Here is a 23,800-nt window from a genome sequence, read left to right on the forward strand (position 1 = left end):
AAATGGGTGGTTGTTGGTCGGCACAGACTCGGTGGGCCGAAGGGCCTGTTTCAGTGCTGTATCTCGAAATAAATAAATAAAAGAATATGAATGGAAGCTAGCAAAAAATATAAAAATAGACTGAAAAGCTTCTACAGGTACGTAAAAAGGAAACATTTGGCTAAGACAAATGTGGGTCTATTAAAGGCAGAGTCAGGAGAATTTATAATGGGGAATAGAGAAATGGCAGAGAAGCTAAATGATTACTTTGTGATTGTCTTCACTGAGGAAGATACAAGAAATCCCCCAAAATTAGAGATCCAAGGGATTAGGGGGAATGAGGAATTGAAGAAAATTAGTATTAGTAAGAAGGTTGTAGTGGAGAAATTAATGGGGCTGAAGGTTGATAAGTCCCCAGGACCTGATATTCCACATCCCAGAGAGTTGAAAGAGGTAGCTATGGAGATAGTGGATGCATTGGTGATCATCTTCCAAAATTCTACAGATTCTGGAGTGGTTCCTGCAGATTGGAAGGTCGCAAATGTCACCCCACAATTTAAGAAGGGAGGGAGAGAGAAAACGGAATTACAGACCTGTTGGCCTTACATCAGTCATTGAGAAAATGCTAGAATCTATTCTAAAGGATGTGATAAATGGACACTTGGATAATAATGATCTGATTGGGCAGAGTCAACATGGATTTATGAATGGGAAATCATGTTTGACGAACCTGTTGGAGTTTTTTGAGGATGTTACTAACAGAATTGATGAGGGGGAGGCAGTGGACATAGTAGACTTAGATTTTCAGAAGGCTTTTGATAAAGTCCCCCACAGGAGGTTGGTTAGCAAAATTAATGCACATGGGATAGGAGGTAATATACTGGCATGGATTAAGGACTGGTTAACAGGCAGAAAGCAGAGAGTAGGAATAAACAAGTCATTCTTATGTTGGCAGGCTGTGACTAGTGGGGTACTGCAGGGATCAGTGCTTGGGCCCTAGCTGTTCACAATATATATCAATGATTTAGATGTGGGGACTAAATGTAGTATTTTCAAGTTCGCGGATGACACAAAACTAGTTGGGAATGTGTGCTGTGAGGAAGATGCAAAGCAGCTTCAAGGGGATTTGGACAGACTTAGTGAGTGGGAAAGAATGTGGCAGATGGAATATAATGTGGAAAAATGTGAGGTTATCCACTTTAGTAGCAGGAACAGATGTGCAGTGTATTTCTTAAATGGTAAGAGATTAGAAAGTGTAGACGTACAAAGGGACCTGGGTGTCCTTGTCAATAAGTCACTGAAAGCTAACATACAGGTGCAGCAAGCAATTAGGAAGGCTAATGGTATGTTAGCCTTTATCACAAAAGGATTTGAGTACAGAAGTAGTGAAGTCTTGCTTCAATTGTATACAACCTTGGTTAGACCACACCTGGAGTACTGTGTGCAGTTTTGGTCCCCTTACCTTAGGAAGGATATTACTGCCATAGAGGGAGCACAACAAAGGTTCACCAGACTTGTTCCCAGATTGTGGGACTGTCCTATGAAGAGAGATTGGGGAAACTGGGCCTGTAGTTGCTAGAGTTTCAAAGAATGATAAGTGATCTCATTGAAATCTACAAAATACTTAAAGGGATGGACAAGGTAGATGCAGCTAAGATGTTTCCCCTGGTTGGGGAGTCTAGATCCAGGGGACACAATTTCAAAATACGGGGGAAGCCACTTAGGACACAGATGAGGAGAAATTTCTTTACTCAGAGCGTTGTGAATCTTTGGAATTTTCTACCCCAGAGGACTGTCATTGAGTATGTTTAAAACGGAGATTGACAGATTTCCAAATACAAATGACATAAGGGGATCTGAGGATAGTGTGGGAAAAAGGACTGAAGTAGATGATCAGCCATGATCATATCGAATGGCAGGGCAGGCTTGATGGGCTGAATGGCCTAATCCAGCTCCTGTGTTCCCTTTCCTGCCCTAGAACTCCCATGCTCTCACTTCCAGCATTCTTTGTCTCCATGATTGAGATAAAGAATTCTGAGGGGAGGGGAAAGGGAGTCAAATTGTCAACCCATTACCGACATGACATTGGTGCTCCCTCACCACCCTGCGCTGCTGTCTTTGATGGGCTCCAATGGCATCAATAGCCACTCACCGTCTGTCTTGGGGTCACATAATATGGATAGTCTGCCACAACGCCCTCGTGAATCCGTAGAACCACAGAAATTATAGAGTTTGTTGACAACTCTTTTTCTTCCTCCTCTGACTCCTCCTCTTCCTCTTCCAGATCCTAAAAATGATAACAATTAAAGAAAGGAAACCAGTTTTTGTGAAGTGCTGTGAGAAGTTATGAAATGTAATGTTTCTATCATATTTTTGCACTCAACTCCCAGTTCAGGTAAAAATGGGCTTGGTTTCAAGAGTCCTTCTACTGGAGCCCCATTTAGGAATAGGCAAAGCTCATTAAGCCAAACCTGAGAAATGAAGCTGTGCAATATTTGCCACTCAAAATTGGGATCTGAAACTTAGCTTGAGTTCAAACAGGACCAAAAATGCACATCAGCACAAATGTTCAGCCAGAAAGGGAGATAAAAAAGAAAGATAAAAGGTACAAATATTCTGCTGGCAGCAGATGATGGTGAGTTCAGTCTTGTCAGTTGTGATATGGTGTTGAACGTGCACCGGTGAGATCTGTTAAAGGTTTGTTTTGTTGCACGGGGAAGAGCAACAAGACAAATCTGTTAGTGTTAGTGCTGTGTGTTGTCTGAACCCGGCAGTGTTAGCGCTGTGCATTGTCTGACTTTTTTTCATTTGTTCGTGGGATGTGGGCATCGCTGGCTATGCCAGCAATTATTGCCCATCCCTAATTGCCCTTGAGAAGGGCATTCTTGAACTGCTGCTGTCCTTATGATGTAGTTACACCCACAGTGCTGTTAGGAAGGGAGTTCCAGGATTTTGACCCAGTGACAGTGAAGGAACGGTGATATAGTTCCAAGTCAGGATGGTGTGTGATTTGGAGGGGAACTTGCAGGTGGTGGTGTTCCCATGCATCTGCTTCCCCTGTCCTTCAGGTGGTAGAGGTCAAGGGTTTGTGCTGTTGAAGGAACCTTGGTGAGTTGCTGCAGTGCATCTTGCAGATGGTACACACTGCTGCCACTTTGCGTCGGTGGTGAAGGGAGTGAATGTTGAAGGTGGTGGATGGGGTGTCAATCAAACGGGCTGCTTTGTCCTGGATGGATTCAAGCTTCTTGAGTGTTGTTGGAGCTGCACCCATCCAGACAAGTGGACAATATTCCATCACACTGCTGAATTGTGCCTTGTAGATGGGGACAGAAACTGGGGAGACAAGAGGTGAGTTACTCCAAGCCTCTGACCTGCTCTTGTAGCCACAGCATTTATGTGGCTGGTCCAGTTCAGTTTCTGGTCAATGGTAATCCCCCAGGATGTTGATAGTGGGGGATTCAGCAATGGTAATACTATTGAAGATCAAGGGGAGATGTTAGATTCTCTCTTTGTGATGGTCATTGCATGGCACTTGTGTGGTACAAATGTAACTTGCCACTTATCAGCCAAACATGGATGTTGTCGAGGTCTCTCGTGTCTGGAAACGGACTGCTTCAGTATCTGAGGAGTTGCAAATGGTGCTGAAAACTGTGCAATCATCAGCAAACATCCCCACTTCTGACATTATGTTGGAGGGAAAGTTATTGATGAAGCAGCTGAAGATGGTTGGGCCTTGGACACTACCCTGAGGCACTCCTGCAGTGATGTCCAGGGATTGAGATGATTGACCTCCAACAACCACAGCCATCTTCCTTTGTGCTCGGTATGACTCCAACCAATGGAGAGTTTTCCCCCCTGACTCCCATTGACTCCAGTTTTGCTAGGGCTCCTTGGTGCCATACTCGGTCAAATGCTGCCTTGATGTCATGGGCTCACGTCACCTCTGGAGTTCAGCTGTTTTGTCCATGTTTGGACCAAGGCTGTAATGAGGTCAAGAGTTGATTGGCCCTGGCGGAACCCAAACTGAGTGTCAGTCAGCAGATTATTGCTGAGCAAGTGCCGCTTGATAGCATAGTCGACAACCCCTTCCATCACTTTTCTGATGATCGGGAGTAGATTGATAGGGCATTAATTGGCTGCATTGGACTTGTCCTGCTTCTTGTGTACAGGACATAACTGGGCAATTTTCCACATTGCCAGGTAGATGCCAGTGATGTCGCTGTACTGGAACAGCTTGGCTTGGGCGCGGCTAGTTCTAGAGTACAGGTCTTCAGTATGATTGCCGGAACGTTGTCACGGCCCATAGCCTTTGCAGTATCCAGTGCCTTCAGTCGTTTCTTGATATCACGTGGAGTGAATCGGATAGGCTGAAGACCGGCATCTGTGATACTGGGGACCTCAGGTGAAATCAAGACATGGCTGAAGGCACTGGATACTGTAGAGGCTGTGGGATCTGACAACATTCCAGTAATAGTACTGAAGACTTGCGTTCCATAACTAGCTGCACCAGAGCCAAGCTCTTCCAGTACAGCTACAACACTGGCATCTACCCGACAATGTGGAAAATTGCCCAGGTATGTCTTGTCCACAAAAAGCAGACAAATCCAATCCAGCCAATTACTGCCCTATCAGTCTACTCTCGATCATTGGCAAAGTGATGGAAGGTGTCATCAACAATGCTATCAAGCAGCACTTACACAGCAATAACCTGCTTGCCAATGCTCAGTTTGGGTTCCGCCAGGGCTCCAGATATTATCTGAAAAGGAAGAATGTGAAAGACTATGGGGAGAAGGCAGAGGAGTGGCACTGGATGAATTACTCCTTCAGAGAGCCAACACAGACAAGAAGGGCCGAATTACCTCCTTCTGTGCCGTACCATTTGATGATTCTTTTGCGCTCTTGTGGAAGGGTAGCATAATTGTTATGTTACTGGACTAGTAATCCAGAGGCCTGGACTAATGATCTGGAAACATGGGTTAAATCACACTATGGCAGCTGGGAATTTAAATTCAGTTAATTAAATAAATCTGGAATAAAAAGCTTGTCTCAGTCTTATAAAGGTTCAGATGAGTTAGACAAGGAAAAGCTGTTCCCATTAACTGATGGTACAAGGACTAGGGGACACAGATTGAAGGCAAGAGATGCAGGGGGGATGTGAGGAAGATCTTTTTTACATGGTGAGTGGTAATGACCTGGAACTCGCTTCCCACGAAGGTGGTGGTAGCAGAGACAATCAACAATTTCAAAAGGAAACTGGATGGGCACTTTAAGGAAATAAACTTGCAGAGCTACGAGGATTGAGCAGGGGAGTGGGACTAAATGGATTGCTCCGCAGACAGCCGGCATGGACTCGATGGGTCAAATGGCCTTCTTCTATGCCGTATATGATTCTATGACCTCATTACTGCATTGGTCCAAACATGGAGCTCAATTCAAGAAGTGAGGTGAAAGTGAATGCCTTTGACATTAAGGCAGCATTTGACTGAGTGTGACATCAAGGAGCCCGAGCAAAATTGAAGTCAATGGGAACTGAGAGAAAACTCTCCGCTGGTTGAAGTCATACCTAGCACAAAGGAAGATGGTTGTGGTTGTTGGAGGTCAATCATCTCAGCCCCAGAACATCACTGCAGAGTTGCTCAGGACAGTGTCATAGGCCCAACCATCTTCAGCTGCTTCATCAATGATTTTCATATGGTCAGAAATAGGATGTTCGCTGATGATTGCACAGTATTCATTCTATTCGCAACTTCTCAGATGCTGAAGCAGTCTGTGCCCCTTGTAGCAAGACCTGGATGACATTCAGGCTTGGGATGATAAGTGGCAAGTATCATTCATGCCATCCAAGTGCCAGGCAACGAACATCTCGAACAAGACAGAATCTGACCATCTCCCATTGACACTAAATGACATTACATGTTATTGCTATTACTGAGACTTGGTTGAGGGAAGGGCACGATTGGCAACTAAATATCCCAGGATATCGATGCTTCAGGCGGGATAGAGAGGGAGGTAAAAGGGGTGGAGGAGTTGCATTACTGGTCAAAGAGGATATCACAGCTGTGCTGAAGGAGGGCACTATGGAGGACTCGAGCAGTGAGGCAATATGGACAGAACTCAGAAATAGGAAGGGTGCGGTAACAATGTTGGGGCTGTACTACAGGCCTCCCAACAGCGAGCGTGAGATAGAGGTACAAATATGTAAACAGATTATGGAAAGATGTAGGAGCAACAGGGTGGTGGTGATAGGAGATTTTAATTTTCCCAACATTGACTGGGATTCACTTAGTGTTAGAGGTCTAGATGGAGCAGAATTTGTAAGGAGCATCCAGGAGGGTTTTCTAGAGCAGTATGTAAATAGTCCAACTCGGGAAGGGGCCATACTGGACCTGGTGTTGGGGAATGAGCCCAGCCAGGTGGTTGAAGTTTCAGTAGGGGACTACTTTGGGAATAGTGTTCACAATTCCGTAAGTTTTAGAATACTCATGGACAAAGACGAGAGTGCTAAAGGAAGAGTGCTAAATTGGGGGAAGGCTAACTATACCAAAATTCGGCAGGAGCTGGGGAATGTAGATTGGGAGCAGCTCTTTGAAGGTAAATCCACATTTGATATGTGGGAGGCTTTTAAAGAGAGGTTGATTAGCGTGCAGGAGAGATATGTTCCTGTGAAAATGAGGGATAGAAATGGCAAGATTAGGGAACCATGGATGACAGGTGAAATTGTGAGACTAGCTAAGAGGAAAAAGGAAGCATACATAAGGTCTAGGCGGCTGAAGAAAGACGAAGCTTTGGAAGAATATCGGGAATGTAGGACCAATCTGAAACGAGGAATTAAGAGGGCTAAAAGGGGTCATGAAATATCTTTAGCAAACAGGGTTAAGGAAAATCCCAAAGCCTTTTATTCATATATAAGGAGCAAGAGGGTAACTGGAGAAAGGATTGGCCCACTCAAGGACAAAGGAGGAAAGTTATGCGTGGAGTCAGAGAAAATGGGTGAGATTTTAAACGAGTACTTTGCATCGGTATTCACTGAGGAGAGGGACATGACGGATGTTGAGGTTAGGGACAGATGTTTGATTACTCTAGGTCAAGTCGGCATAAGGAGGGAGGAAGTGTTGGGTATTCTAAAAGGCATTAAGGTGGACAAGTCCCCAGGTCCGGATGGGATCTATCCCAGGTTACTGAGGGAAGCGAGAGAGGAAATAGCTGGGGCCTTAACAGATATCTTTGTAGCATCCTTAAACATGGGTGAGGTCCCGGAGGACTGGAGAATTGCTAATGTTGTCCCCTTGTTTAAGAAGGGTAGCAGGGATAATCCAGGTAATTATAGACCGGTGAGCCTGACGTCAGTGGTAGGGAAGCTGCTGGAGAAGATACTGAGGGATAGGATCTATTCCCATTTGGAAGAAAATGGGCTTATCAGTGATAGGCAACATGGTTTTGTGCAGGGAAGGTCATGTCTTACCAAATTAATAGAATTCTTTGAGGAAGTGACAAAGTTGATTGATGAGGGAAGGACTGTAGATGTCATATACATGGACTTCAGTAAGGCGTTTGATAAGGTTCCCCATGGTAGGCTGGTGGAGAAAGTGAAGTCGCATGGGGTCCAGGGTGTACTAGCTAGATGGATAAAGAACTGGCTGGGCAACAGGAGACAGAGAGTAGTAGTGGAAGGGAGTTTCTCAAAATGGAGACGTGTGACCAGTGGTGTTCCACAGGGATCCATGCTGGGACCACTGTTTGTGATATACATAAATGATTTGGAGGAAAATGTAGGTGGTCTGATTAGCAAGTTTGCAGACGACACTAAGATTGGTGGAGTAGCAGATAGTGAAGGGGACTGTCAGAGAATACAGCAGAATATAGATAGATTGGAGAGTTGGGCAGAGAAATGGCAGATGGAGTTCAATCCGGGCAAATGCGAGGTGATGCATTTTGGAAGATCCAATTCAAGAGTGAACTATACAGTAAATGGAAAAGTCCTGGGGAAAATTGATGTCCAGAGAGATTTGGGTGTTCAGGTCCATTGTTCCCTGAAGGTGGCAACGCAGGTCAATAGAGTGGTCAAGAAGGCATACGGCATGCTTTCCTTCATCGGATGGGGTATTGAGTACAAGAGTTGGCAGGTCATGTTACAGTTGTATAAGACTTTGTTTCGGCCACATTTGGAATACTGCGTGCAGTTCTGGTCGCCACATTACCAAAAGGATGTAGATGCTTTGGAGAGGGTGCAGAGGAGGTTCACCAGGATGTTGCCTGGTATGGAGGGCGCTAGCTATGAAGAGAGGTTGAATAGATTAGGATTATTTTCATTAGAAAGACTGAGGTTGAGGGGGGACCTGATTGAGGTGTACAAAATCATGAGAGGTATAGACAGGGTGGATAGCAAGAAGCTTTTTCCCAGAGTGGGGGATTCAATTACTAGGGGTCACGAGTTCAAAGTGAGAGGGGAAAAGTTTAGGGGGGATATGTGTGGAAAGCTCTTTACGCAGAGGGTGGTGGGTGCCTGGAATGCGTTGCCAGCGGAGGTGGTAGACGCGGGCACGATAGCGTCTTTTAAGATGTATCTGGACAGATACATGAATGGGCAGGAAGCAAAGAGATACAGACCCTTAGAAAATAGGCGATATGTTTAGCTAGAGGATCTGGATCGGCGCAGGCTTGGAGGGCCGAAGGGCCTGTTCCTGTGCTGTAATTTTCTTTGTTCTTTGTTCTTTATTACCATCACTGAATCCCCCATCATCAACATCCTGGAGGTCATCATTGACCAGAATCTTCACTGGATCAGCCACATAAATATTGTGGCTACAAGAGCAGGTCTGAGGCTGGAAATTCATGTCTTGACTCCCCAAAGTCTTTACACCATCTACAAGACACAAGTCAGAAATATGATGGAATACTCTCCACTTGCCCGGATGAGTGCTGCTCCAACAACACTCAGGAAACTTGACCATCCAGGACAAAGCAACGCACTTGATTGTCACTCTATTCACCACCATAAACCTTCACTGCCTCCACCACTGCCGCACAGTGGCAGCAGTGTGTACCATCTGCAAGATGCACTGCAGTAATGCCAAGGCTTCTTCAACAGCACCTACCAAACCCACGATCTCTACCACTTAGAAGAACAAATGCTGCAGATGCATGAGAACACCACCTCTTCAAGGTCACACACAGTCCTGACCTCGAAATATATTGCCGCTCCTTCAATGTTGCTGGGTCAATATCCTGGAACTCCCTACTTAACAGCACTGTGGGTGTGCCTACACCACACTACTGCAGCTGTTTAAGAAGGTGAGTCACCTCCACCTTCTCAAGGGCAAATTAGGGATGGACAATAAATTCCAGTGACATCCAGATCCCATGAATGAATAAAAAAAAACTGGTAGCGCAGTGCCTGGTTTGAACTCGGGAATCTTAGTGCTTTGTCTGATCTCAGGATTATTAATGGTGTGCATTGTGAATTCGGGAGCACTAACATTGTGCCTTGTCTGAACTCAGGAGTGGTAGTGCTGTCCATTGTTTGAACTCAGCAATGTAAAGGGCATCCATGTAGCCTGTCTACAGCCTACCACTTACAGAATTAATTTACACATTCCATAAAGAATGCTGGGTAAGTTTTGCTATTCAGTTCAAGAGTAGGTGCAACATTTGCCATTAAATATGTCCCAAAAAGAAAATCAGGTCTTCCTGCATGGGTGGCCTTCGAATCTGGCAAGATCTGGCCAGGGTTGCTGCCGGCTGAGATGAGAACAAAATGTTGTGAGGCCATGGCACCAATATCCCGATAATCCAACATAAAACATCAATCTTTCACTCCAACCCATCCCACTGATCCAGTGGTTGAAACCTAGGTTGTAAATAATGAAATTTCTTACACATTCTGTTGTCTGGAGTGCCAAAGAGCTGCTCTCTAAACTATTAGGAATAGCATCCCAGTCCAAGCCGAGATCGCTCTCGCTGGGTGGGATGCTGGTTTCGATTATCTCGTTACCGCTTTCATCCTTCAGTGGGAACTGCTGCCCATACGAAATGATCAGATCCACCAACTGCAAATCATCCTTCTCTTGGTTATATGTCTCCCAGTCTAATCGAATATCTAGGAATTTTAATTGAAAGAAGGATCTTTAACCTAAAGTGACTTTGGGTCAATTTGTTGAAAGTGCATCGCGCGTAATTTCTTACTGAATAACGTTGATGCTGGTGGACACCAAACTGGTTTGACACAACTCCAGGCCATTATACTGTGTGGGTGGTCAAGTGTGGGCTTGTGCACTCAATGAACCACATGTCCACCTGCGCTGGGGAGGCCGAACAGTGACACAGAAGGTCATTCTTGCGTCCCTCCAAGCAGAGAGACTCCAGCAGAGGACCCACTTTCCCACCATTCCACTGATCACTAATGGAGAGCTAGGAGAAAATTTTAGTTCCGCCTACTTAATTGCATGCATATCCCACAGCAGTACCCCACAGGGTTCTTTTTTAAAATTTATTTAGAGATACAGCACTGAAACAGGCCCTTCGGCCCACCGAGTCTGTGCTGACCAAGAACCACCCATTTATACTAACCCTACAGTAATCCCATATTCCCTACCACCTCCCTACACTAGGGGCAATTTACAATGGCCAATTTACCTATCACCTGCAAGTCTTTGGTGGTGGGAGGAAACCGGAGCACCTGGCGAAAACCCATGCGGTCACAGGGAGAACTTGCAAACTCCGCACAGGCTGTACCCAGAATTGAACCCGGGTCCCTGGAGCTGTGAGGCTGCGGTGCTAACCACTGCACCGCCCTGTTCTGTTCTGGGATCATTGCCTCAAGGATTTTGGGAGAGGGCTAAAGGGAGTGGTATCCAAATTTAGAGAGTATCCTAAAATAGGTGGCACAGTAAATAATTCTGAGGACCCAATAAAGCTGCAAGAGAATACTAATAAGATGGTGAAATGGGCTAAAAAGTGCCAGATGGAATTCAATGTCAATAAATGTGAGTGTGATGCATAATATCTTTATAAAAATTGATAATCATACTTTGCATGAGGGAGAGAAGGGCAGAGGGACTTGGGGTCCAGGTTAATAAAACAAGAGAAGCGGTATCTCAAGTAAGTAAGGCCCTTCAAACAAAATAATGGAATACTGAGTTTCATGGCAAGAGGTAAGGAATGTAAAAAGCACAATGTAATGGTGAATCTACCTAACAACAATAAAAACTTGCATTTATATAGTGCCTTTAACAGAGTAAATCATTCTAAGGTACTTCACCGAACTGTTGTCAAAGAAAATTTGGCATGTAAGATATCAGGTCATGGGAGGTAGATTTTAAGAGTGTCTTAAAGGAGAGAGAGGAAGAGAGAATTCTAGAGCTTAGAGCCCAGGCGTTGAAGGCCTAGTCCTCAATGGTCAAGTACTTTTTAAATGTTATGAGGGTTTCTGCCTCTACCACCCTTGTAGGCAGTGAGTTCCGGATCTCCACTACCCTCTGCGCGAAATGATTTCCTCTTGAATCCCCTCTAAACCCTATCTCTTACCCTAAATCTATGCCCCCTGGTTATGGATCCCTCCAACAAGGAGAATAAGTCCTTCCTATCCACTCCACCTAGACCTCTCATAATTCTATACACTTCAATTAGATCTTCCCTCAGCCTCCTCTATTCCAAAGAAACAATTTTAGCCTATCCAATCTTTACTCATAATTAAAATCCTCCAGTCCAGGCAACATCCTCAAAAACCTCCTTTATACCCACTCCACTGCAATCACATCTTTCCTATACTATGGAAACCAGGGGCTGAATTTTATTCGGATACCATGCTCCGCAGCGGTGCCCTTTGAGCTCGGTGAAGTGCCCACATTCAGTGGCCGCCGAGGAGCCCCCACGATGTTTCACGCAGGGACTCATTTAAATAGTGGGGACAGCCTCCGTGGCCCGGCAACGGTGTCCGGCGCCACTGCGCAGGTGCCATTTTTGAAGGGCTTTAAGCTCTTCCAATTAATTTTAATTTTTAAAGACAAAACATAATGGGATTTTATTAAATATAAAAGTCAGTGATGGAGGCCCTTTCTCAACCCCCCCAAATGGTCATGTCATTGCCTGAAATGACCATCAATTGATTTTTCAAATACCCGAATTTTCCCCCCAACCTTCAATCTTTGGCTCTTCAACCCCTTCCCACTATCCCCACACCCAATAAAAATTGATTTTCCTGCTGCTCCACCCCTCCCGCCCTGAAATTTTTATTACTCCCCCTTCCCCACCAGGTTCTCACCTTGGAACTCCGTGTGGAGTTCCAAAGGCGCACGAAGGCCGAATGGAGGCCATAAAATCAGCATGGGATGGCAGGTAAGTTATTTTGCATATATTTAGTGGCAATCTACATATGGAGATGAAGGGCCCGCCACCATGTGGCAGGGTGGGGGGGGGGGGGTGGAGCCGCACTGAGATCCCCCCGCCGCCAGTAATTTGTGACGGGCCCTTCTGGACGTCACGGGTCAAGGCGGGCCTCTCCCCACAAAATTTTACCGGCACCCGCGCCACGACCCATGGTGTCAAGGGGCCGGTAAAATTCAGCCCCAGAACTGCACACAGTATGCCCACTGTGGCCTTACCAGTGTTTTATTCACTTGTAGCATAACCTCCCAGCTGTTATATTCTATGCCTTGGCTAATAAAGGCAAGTATCCCGTATGCCTTCTTGACCACCTTATCTACCTGTTCAGCCACCTTCAGGGATCTGTGGACACATACTCCAATGCCCCTCTGTTCCTCTATACTTCTCAGTATCCTGCCATTTATTGTGTATTCCCTTGCCTTGTTAGCCTTCCTCAATTGCATTACTGCACACTTCTCCGGATTGAACTCCATTTGCCACTGTTCCGCACACTTGACTACTCCATTGATATCTTCCTGCAGTCTATAGCTTTCTTTTGCATTAGCAACCAAACGGCCAATTTTTGTATCATCTGCAAATTTCTTAATCATGCCCCCTATAGTCAAGTCTAAATCATTGATACCACAAAAAGTAGAACCCCACTGGAAACAGCCTTCTAGTCACAAAAACACCATTGACCATTACCCTTTGCTTCCTGCCTCTGAGCCAATTTTGGATCCAACTTGCCACTTTGCCTTGGATCACATGGGCTTTTACTTTCATGACAAGTCTGCCATGTGGGACCTTATCAAAAGCCTTGATCAAATGCACTGCCCTCATCAACCCTCCTTGTTACCACCTCAAAAAATTTGATCATGTTAGTCAGACACGACCTTCCCTTAACAAATCCATGCCAACTGTCTTTGATTAATCTGTGCCTTTCTAAATGAAGATTTATTCTGTCCTCCAGAATTTTTCCACCACCGAGGTTAGGATGACTGGCTTGTCATTACTTGGTCTATACCTTTCTCACTTTTTAAACAATGGTACAATGTTAGCTGTCCTCCAGTCCTCTGGCACCACACCAGCAGTCAGAGAGGATTGGAAAATGAAGGTCAGAGCCTCCGCTATTTTCCTCTTGCTCTTCTCTTGGATAGTTATAATGGGGGACTTTAATTATCCAAACATAGACTGGGATAATAGTAGTGTAAAGGGCAGTGAGGGGCAAGAGTTCCTAGAGCGTGTTCAGGAAAATTTTCTACAATAGTATGTTGCTAGTCCAACTGCGAGACCTGGGTCTTGGGAATGAGATGAGCCAAGTGGATCAGGTATCAGTAGGAGAGCATTTAGGGAATAGTGACCATTGTATCATAAGGTTTAGGCTGTCTATGGAAAAGGACAAAGAGCAATCCAGGGTAAGAATAATTAACTGGGGGAAGGCCAATTTCAGTGGGGTAAGAATGAAGCTGGGGCAAATAAATTGGAGGCAAAAGCTGGCAGGAATACCGGTAGATGAACAATGGGTTACCTTCAAAGGAGAGATAGTTTGGGCACAGTCAAGGTATGTTCCCTCGAAGGGGAAAAGCAGGGCAAACAAATCCAGAGCTCCCTGGATGACAAAAGAGGTAGAGATTAAGATAAAGAAGAAACAGTGTGCTTATGACAGATGCCAGGTAGAAAATACTAATGAGAACCAGGCTGAATATAGAAGGTGCTGAGGGAAAGTGAAAAAAACAAATAAGAGAAGCAAAACTGGCAGCTAGCACTAAAGGAAATCCCAAAGTTTTCTATAGGCATATAAATAGTAAAAGGGTGGTAAAAGGAGGACTGGGGCTGATTAGGGACCAGAAAGGGGATTTACATATCGAGGCAGAGGGCAGAGCTGCGGTATTAAATGAATACTTTGCATCTGTCTTTACGAAGGAAAAAGATGCAACCCAGGCAATGTTGTAAGAGGAGGTAAATCAAACACTAGAGGGATTTAAAATTGGTAAAGAGGTAGTATTAGATAGGCTATCTGCACTTAAAGTTGATAAAACACCAGGACCAGATGAAATGCATCCAAGGATACTGAGGGAAATGAGGGTGGAAATTGCAGAGGCACTAGCCATAATTTTTCAGTCTTCCTTAGACTCAAGGTGTGGCACCAAAGGACTGGAGAATTGCAAATGTTACACCCTTGTTCAAAAAAGGGTGTAAAGATAAGCACAGCAACTACAGACCAGTCAGTTTAACTTTGGTGGTGGGAAAACTTCTAGAAAAAATAATTTGGGACAAAAATCAATAGTCACATGGACAAATGCGAGTTAATTAAGGAAAGCTAGCATGGATTTCATAAGGGAAAATCATGTTTAACTAACTTGCTGGAGTTTTTTGAGGAGGTAACAGAGAGGGTTGATGAGGAAAATGCTGTTGATGTGGTGTACATGGACTTTCAAAAGGCATTTGATACAGTGTCACACAACAGACTTGTGTGCAAACTTGTAGCTCGTGGAATAAAATGGAAGGTAGCAACATGGATACGAAATTAGCTGAGTGACAGGGAACAAAGAGTAGCGGTTAATGGATGTTTTTCGGCTGGAGGAAGGTTTGGTAGTGGACTTCCCCAGGGATCAGTGTTGGGACCCTTGCTTTTCCTGATATATCTTAATGACCTAGACCTTGGTGTACAGGGCACAATTTCAAAGTTTGCAGATGATACGAAACTTGGAAGCATTGTGAACTGTGAGGAGGATAGTGTAGAACTTCAAAAGGACATAGACAAGTTGGTGGAATGGGCAGACGGGTGGCAGATGAAGTTCAATGCAGAGAAATGTGAAGTGATTCATTTTGGTAGGAAGAACACGGAGGGACAATATAGAATAAAGGGTACAATTCTAAAGGGGGCGCAGGAGTAGAGGGACGTAGGTGTATATGTGCATAGGTCATTGAAGGTGGCAGGGCACGTTGAGAGAGAGGTTAATAAAGCAAACAGTATCCTGGACTTTATTAATAGAGGCATAGAGTATAAGAGAAAGGAAGTTATGTTGAACTTGTATAAGACACTAGTTCAGCCTCAGCTGGAGTATTGCGTTGTTCTGGGCGCTGCACTTTAGGAAAGACGTGACGGCATTGGAGAGACTTAAGAAAAGATTCACGAGAAAAGTTCCAGGGATGAGGAATTTCGGTTATGAAGTTAGATTGGAGAAGTTAGGACTGTTTTCTTTGACGAGAAGGCTAAGAGGTGATTTGATGGAGGTATCCAAAATCATGAGAAGCTGGATAGAGCAGATAAAGAGAAAGTGTTCCCACTCGTGAAAGGATCGAGAATGAGAGGGCACAGATTTCAAGTATTTGGTAAGAGAAGCAAAAGTGTCATGAGAAAAAACTTTTTCACACAGCGAGTGGTTAAAGTCTGGAATGCGCTGCCTGAGAATGTGGTGGAGGCACTCAGAAGGGAATTAGACAGTTATATGAAAAGGAAGAATGTGCAGGGTTATGGGGAGAAGGCAGGGGAATAGAACTGAGGGAATTGCTCTGTCAGAGAGCCAGTGCGGACACGATGGGCTGAATGGTCTCCTTCTGCACTGTAACGATGCTGTGATTCCCTTAACAACCAAGGATACATTTCATCTGGGCTGGGGGATTTATCCATTTTCTAAGATGTTAAATTCCTTAATACTTTCTCTCTCACGATGTTAATTTCATAAAATATTTCACACGTCTCCTCCGTGATTGCAATGTATGTATCATCCCTCTCCTTTGTGAAAACAGACTCAAAGCACTCATTAAGACCCATCTCCACATCCTCCAACTCCACTCACAGATTACCCTAACAGGCCTTATTCTTTCTTTAGTTATCCTCTTGCTCTTTATGTATTAATAAAAAAAAATCTTTGGGTTTTTCTTGTTTTTACTTGCCAATATTTTTTATGCCCTCTTTTTGCTTTCCTAATTTTTAATTTTCCCCCTGCACATTTTATACTCCTCTGGGTTTTCTACAGTATTGAACCCTGAGTATCTGTCATAAGCTTCCTTTTTTTTTCTTTATCCTCTGCTTTAAGCCCCTTGACATCCAGGAGACTCTGGATTTGTTCGTCCCACCCTTTTTCTTTAAGGGAATATACTTGCTCTGAAGCCTCACTATCTCTTCCTTAAATGCTCCCAACTGATCTGGTACTGATTTACCTTCAAGTAGCTGTTTCTAGTCTACTTCAGCTAAATCACATCTCAACTTAATAAAACAAGCTTTTCACCAATTGAAACTTTTATTCCTGATCTATCTTTGTCCTTTTCCATAATTACCCTAAATCTAATGGAATAGTGATCACTTCCACCAAGGTGCTCCCCAACTGATGCCCCTTCCAACTATCCAGCTTCATTCCCTAAAACTAAGTCCAGAACTGCCCCCTTTCTTGTTGAGCTTACGATGTACTGGCTAAAAATGTTCTCCTATATGCATTTAAGAATTCTGCTCTCTCTGTGCCTTTCACACTAATTCTATCCCAGGGTAGTTGGAATCCCCCACTGTTACTGCCCTATTGTTTTTGCTTTTCTCAGAGATTTGCCTACATATTTGCTCTTCTATCTTCCTCTGACTGTTTGGGGGTCTATAGTATACTCCAAGTAATGTGATTACCTTTTTTTTGTTCTTCAGTTCAACCCATATGATCCTTCTACCATCTCTTCCCTCCTCACATCTATAATAATTTCTTCAATCAATATTGCAACCTCCCCTCTCTATCTCATCTGAAAACCCTGTAACCAGGAATCGTGAGCTGTTGTTCCTACCCTTCTTTTAGCCATGTCTCAGTAATAGCTATAATATCATACCCCCATCTTTCAATCTGTGCTCTTAGTTCATGTGCCTTATTTCTTAGACTTCTTGCATTGAAGTATATACCATTTAACACGATCAAACACCTTGTTGTCTACTTTCTAGCCTTTATCTCCAATGCCTTCTAAATACACTTAGTAATTTTCTGACTTCCATTTCCAACTTTTCTTCTCTCCCTTTTGAATCTACTCTCAGGTTCACATCACCCTGCCAAGCTAGTTTAAACCCTCTCCAACATCACTCGCAAAATGACCTGTGAGGATATAGGTCCAGCCATGTTGAGGCTTGTACAGGTCCCACCTACCGCTAGACCCCTAGAAGTGGTCACAATGCCTCAGGAATCTAAACCCCTCCCTGCTGCACCATCTCTCCAGCCACATATTCATGAGCTCTATCGTACTATTTCTGTACTCACTAGCATTTGACACCAGCAGTAATCTGGAGATTACTACCTTTGATGTCCTGCTTTTCAATTTCTCACCTAGCTCCCTAAACTCCCTAAATGAAAGGGTACACAGAGATTCACCAGGGTGCTGCCTGGTATGAAGAAATGCAAATACAAAGAAAGCCTTGGAAAACCAGATCGGCTTTTATTAGAAGAGAGGAGGTCACGGGATGATTTGAAAATGGTGTTTAAAATGACAAACCAATGGGACAGAGTAGATGGAAACAGACTGTTTCTAATGATTGAGGGATCCAGAAGGAGGGGAGAAAGATTCTGAAGGGGCTTGACAGGGTAGACACTGGTTGTTTCCCCTGGCTGAGGAGTCTAGAACATGGGGGCACAGTCTCAGGAATAGAGGTCAATCGTTTAGGACTGAGAAGAGGAGAAACTTCTTCACTCAAAGGGTTGTGAATCTTTGGAATTCTCTACACCACAGGGTTGTGGATGCTCCATCGTTGAGTATATTTGAGGCTAAGAAAGACAGATTTTTGGTCTCTCAGGCAATCAAGCGATATGGGGAGTGGGCAGGAAGGTGAAGTTGAGGCAGAAGATCAGCCATGATGATATTGAACGGCAGAGCAGGCTTGAGGGTCCGTATTGTCTACCCTTGTTCCTATTTCTTATGTTATTATATAGGATTAAATGTATGTGATTCATGACATCGAGCGGAGAAACTTTTCGGTTACACAGAAGATTGTAAGGCTGAGGAATGTCACCAGTGTTATTAATTGAGGCAGAGACCCTCTTCACATTTATGAAATGTTTAGATAGATGATTGAAGGAAATGGGGATAAAGGGAACAGGACACACACACATTGGATTAGGACCACTGTTCATGTGCTGGATAAACATCAACATGGACTGGTAAAACAGCTTGTTTCCACGTTGTAATTTCTTTGAAATTCAGTAACTGAGCCATCTACACTAGCTTCATTAAGACAGCTATCAAAACCTGCCCTTATTAACTCAACCATCTACACACTGACCTTGCCAACTTAAACCATCTATCAGCCCAACTTATTATTAACTGGCCCACCTACACCTGCCCTTGTGAACTCAGCTGTCTCCCCACCAACTGAGCCAAGTATCTGGCCTTACCACTGAACCAGCAGGAGAGCTACAATTTCAGATTCCCAAGCCTGCTGATGCTGCCACTGAACAAGCTCATGTAACTGACCCCGTGGAGGAAAGTGTCACGCAGACCCCACCTACCAAGAATGAGGTATATTAATTTTGTCATATGAACATTGATTTTAAACTGCTGCTGGAGTGAAGAAATGACTTGTTTGAAGATCACTAGACACTGGACTGGAAGGACATTTGCATATTAAGATAAGCTGCTTGTGGAAACAAAGGACTATTCCCTGCTCCAATTAACCCAAATGGAGTTTGATCACTAGACATTGAAGGGGTAGATTAGATTAGAGATACAGCACTGAAACAGGCCCTTCCGCCCACCGAGTCTGTGCCGACCATCAACTACCCATTTATACTAATCCTACACTAATCCCATATTCCTACCACATCCCCACCTGACCCTATATTTCCCTACCACCTACCTATACTAGTGACAATTTATAATGGCCAATTTACCTACCAACCTGCAAGTCTTTTGGCTTGTGGGAGGAAACCGGAGCACCCGGAGAAAACCCACGCAGACACAGGGAGAACTTGCAAACTCCACACAGGCAGTACCCAGAATCGAACCCGGGTCCCTGCAGCTGTGAGGCTGCAGTGCTAACCACTGCGCCACTGTAAGGTAAGGAAGCGCATTCCAGGGCCTGCTAAAATGATACAATCCACAAAGCCAGGACTGGTTAAACCAGCTGATCACAAGACTAAAATAAAAGCAAAATACTGCGGATGCTGGAAATCTGAAAAAAACAAGAAATGCTGGATTCACTCAGCAGGTCTGGCAGCATCTGTGGAAAGAGAAGCAGAGTTAACGTTTCGGGTCAGTGACCCTTCTTCGGAACACAAGATCACAAGACTAACTGGCTGGTCCAGGTTTTTTTTGAACTAGCCGCAGGATAGTTTGAATGGAGAAGGCAGTGTGCAACTGACGCTGGAACAAGGAAGCAGCTCTCTCTCTCGCTTTCTCCCCAAGCCACGGGACCCACAGAAGACACGTTAACCTCAAGAGAGAAAAGACTCCTTTTAGTTTTAGTTTTAGAGATACAGCACTGAAACAGGCCCTTCGGCCCACCGAGTCTGTGCCGACCATCAACCACCCATTTATACTAAACCTACACTAATCCCATATCCCCACCTATATATTTCCCTAACACCTACCAATACTCCTACATCGGAACAAGTTGAAGCGTGAACTGGACCCCAATGAATTGCAAGACTTACCGGCAACCAAAGACTCCACATTGAACTCAAAGGACTGTAACTACCAGATATTGCCTCAAACTCTTCCCCTTTATTCCTTCTACTTTTTGTGTCTCTATCTGCATGTGTGTTTATCACGTATGTATGCTGGCGTGGTCACATCGCATATTCGTAGTCATTAACCAGATTAGAGTTTAAGATTAATAAACTTCTACCTTTCTTGTTTAAATCTAAGGAAACCTGTTTGATTTCTTTGCCTTACAATTGCAGCAGTGAACAAGGATTCATTAACGGGGAGCTAAAAACAGTGTTTCTAAAATTAAACCCTGTTAAGGTTAAAACAGGCAAAGGCTGAGAGGGAACCCCTAGACCCCTTCTCACCTGGTCGCAACAAAAGAAATGACAAGTTACAAGACCTACCGCAGGGACCTGTATTGATCAGCCGTAGGGAACGGAAGACCGTATCACCTCCAGAGATATGAGTACCAAATCTGGAAAACAAAATATTATGTCATGCCCTTCTCACAGTAGGATATTAGCTGTCAGATACGTGCTAATAAAGCTATGCCACGCGGAAGATGTTTAACTCTTTCTTATTTTATTATCCACTGATATAGTGCAAGCTGAATATTTGCATAGAAGTAAGTACATGGTAGCTACAACACGGAGATGGGCCATTTGGCCCAAACAGCCCACGTCAGAGTATGCCCTCCATGTGAACAAATTATTCTGATCACATTTAACCTCCCCATTCCAATGATCCTTCAACCCTTTTTCATTCATCCACCTAACCTTGAATATTGTCATAGTTTTTGCCACACCTTAGACGTGAATTTTACAGCTTCACAACTGTGTTCAAAAGTTTTTCTTGCTCTCTCTTCTAAATCTCTTACATTTAACTTTGTACCTATGGCCCGATGGGTGGCCTCTGCCTGTGGGAAGGGGACACTGACAATTGAGCATAGGCCATCTCTGCTGCAGCCTGACCTATCTGACAGCACCTCCATTGCTCCTTTTCTTCATCCTCCAAGAAAAAAGTAAAGGGAAATCCCCATTGGAAAACCCATTTTCCCAATATAGAACAAAGAGAACAAAGATAATTACAGCACAGGAACAGGCCCTTCGGCCCTCCAAGCCTGCGCCGATCCAGATCCTCTCTCTAAACATGTCGCCTATTTTCTAAGGTTCTGTATCTCTTTTCTTCCTGCCCATTCATGTATCTGTCTAGATACATCTTAAAAGACTCCATCGTGCCCGCGTCTACCACCTCCGCTGGCAACGCGTTCCAGGTGCCCACCACCCTCTGCGTAAAGAACTTTCCACGCATATCCCCCCGAAACATTTCCCCTTTCACTTTGAACTCGTGTCCTCTAGTAATTGAAACCCCAACTCTGGGAAAAAGCCTCTTGCTGTCCACCCTGTCTATACCTCTCATGATTTTGTACACCTCAATCAGGTCCCCTCTCAACCTCCGTCTTTCTAATGAAAATAATCCTAATCTACTCAACCTCTCTTCATAGCTAGCGCCCTCCATACCAGGCAACATCCTGGTGAACCTCCTCTGCACCCTCTCCAAAGCATCCACATCCTTTTGATAATGTGGCGACCAGAACTGTACGCAGTATTCCAAATGTGGCCGAACCAAAGTCCTATACAACTGTAACATGACCTGCCAACTCTTGTACTCAATGCCCCGTCCGATGAAGGAAAGCATGCCGTATGCCTTCTTGACCACTCTATTTACCTGCGTTGCCACCTTCAGGGAACAGTGGACCTGAACACCCAAATCTCTCTGGACATCAATTTTCCCCAGGACATTTCCATTTACTGTATAGTTCACTCTTGAATTGGATCTTCCAAAATGCATCACCTCGCATTTGCCCTGATTGAACTCCATCTGCCATTTCTCTGCCCAACTCTCTAATCTATCTATATTCTGCTGTATTCTCTGGCAGTCCCCTTCACTATCTGCTACTCCACCAATCTTAGTGTCGTCTGCAAACTTGCTAATCAGTCCACCTATACTTTCCTCCAAATCATTAATGTATATCACAAACAACAGTGGTCCCAGCACGGATCCCTGTGGAACACCACTGGTCACACGTCTCCATTTTGAGAAACTCCCCTCTACTGCTACTCTCTGTCTCCTGTTGCCCAGCCAGTTCTTTATCCATCTAGCTAGTACACCTTGGACCCCAAGCGCCTTCACTTTCTCCATCAGCCTGCCATGGGGAACCTTATCAAACGCCTTACTGAAGTCCATGTATATGACATCGACAGCCCTTCCCTCATCAATCAACTTTGTCACTTCCTCAAAGAATTCTATTAAGTTGGTAAGACATGACCTTCCCTGCACAAAACCATGTTGCCTATCACTGATGAGCCCATTTTCTTCCAAATGGGAATAGATCCTATCCCTCAGTATCTTCTCCAGCAGCTTCCCTACCACTGACGTCAGGCTCACCGGTCTATAATTACCTGGATTATCCCTGCTACCCTTCTTAAACAAGGGGACAACATTAGCAATTCTCCAGTCCTCCGGGACCTCACCCGTGTTTAAGGATGCTGCAAAGATATCTGTTAAGGCCCCAGCTATTTCCTCTCTCGCTTCCCTCAGTAACCTGGGATAGATCCCATCCGGACCTGGGGACTTGTCCACCTTAATGCCCTTTAGAATACCCAACACTTCCTCCCTCCTTATGCCGACTTGACCTAGAGTAATCAAACATCTGTTCCTAACCTCGACATCCGTCATGTCCCTCTCCTCGGTGAATACCGATGCAAAGTACTCGTTTAGAATCTCACCCATTTTCTCTGAGTCCAAGCATAACATTCCTCCTTTGTCCTTTAGTGGGCCAATCCTTTCTCTAGTTACCCTCTTTCTCCTTATATATGAATAAAAAGCTTTGGGATTTTCCTTAACCCTGTTTGCTAAAGATATTTCATGACCCCTTTTAGCCCTCTTAATTCCTCGTTTCAGATTGGTCCTACATTCCCGATATTCTTTCAAAGCTTCGTCTTTCTTCAGCCGCCTAGACGTTATGTATGCTTCCTTTTTCCTCTTCGCTAGTCTCACAATTTCACCTGTCATCCATGGTTCCCTAATCTTGCCATTTCTATCCCTCATTTTCACAGGAACATGTCTCTCCTGAACGCTAATCAACCTCTCTTTAAAAGCCTCCCACATATCACATGTGGATTTACCTTCAAACAGCTGCTCCCAATCTACATTTCCCAGCTCCTGCCGAATTTTGGTATAGTTAGCCTTCCCCCAATTTAGCACTCTTCCTTTAGGACCACTCTCGTCTTTGTCCATGAGTATTTTAAAGCTTACGGAATTGTGATCACTATTCCCAAAGTAGTCCCCTACTGAAACTTCAACAACCTGGCCGGGCTCATTCCCCAACACCAGGTCCAGTATGGCCCCTTCCCGAGTTGGACTATTTACATACTGCTCTAGAAAACCCTCCTGGATGCTCCTTACAAATTCTGCTCCATCTGGACCTCTAACACTAAGCGAATCCCAGTCAATGTTGGGAAAATTAAAATCTCCTATCACCACCACCCTGTTGCTCCTACATCTTTCCATAATCTGTTTACATATTTGTACCTCTATCTCATGCTCGCTGTTGGGAGGCCTGTAGTACAGCCCCAACATTGTTACCGCACCCTTCCTATTTCTGAGTTCTGTCCATATTGCCTCACTGCTCGAGTCCTCCATAGTGCCCTCCTTCAGCACAGCTGTGATATCCTCTTTGACCAGTAATGCAACTCCTCCACCCCTTTTACCTCCCTCTCTATCCCACCTGAAGCATCGATATCCTGGGATATTTAGTTGCCAATCATGCCCTTCCCTCAACCAAGTC

General features: G+C 44.5%; 1 protein-coding gene across 6 annotated transcripts in view; it reads right to left on the minus strand.

Annotated features, from left to right (window-relative positions):
• Positions 1 to 23,800, minus strand: part of dlec1 (DLEC1 cilia and flagella associated protein) — a 191,513-nt gene that overhangs the window by 21,953 nt on the left and 145,760 nt on the right. For all 6 annotated transcript variants that reach the window (XR_010969485.1, XR_010969484.1, XR_010969483.1 and 3 more), the window contains exons 31-33: positions 20,355 to 20,425; positions 9,855 to 10,075; positions 2,132 to 2,266 (exon numbers count right to left, since the gene is read on the minus strand). Coding sequence is in view for 3 of the 6 variants with exons in the window: in XM_068015718.1 (XP_067871819.1) it covers positions 2,132 to 2,266; positions 9,855 to 10,075; positions 20,355 to 20,425 (427 nt within the window). In the remaining 3 variants the exon portion in view is untranslated. The remainder of the gene's footprint in view (positions 1 to 2,131; positions 2,267 to 9,854; positions 10,076 to 20,354; positions 20,426 to 23,800) is intronic.

The sequence above is a fragment of the Heterodontus francisci genome, chromosome 2 (genome assembly GCF_036365525.1).
Source record: "Heterodontus francisci isolate sHetFra1 chromosome 2, sHetFra1.hap1, whole genome shotgun sequence".
NCBI classification, from domain to species: Eukaryota; Metazoa; Chordata; class Chondrichthyes; order Heterodontiformes; family Heterodontidae; genus Heterodontus; species Heterodontus francisci.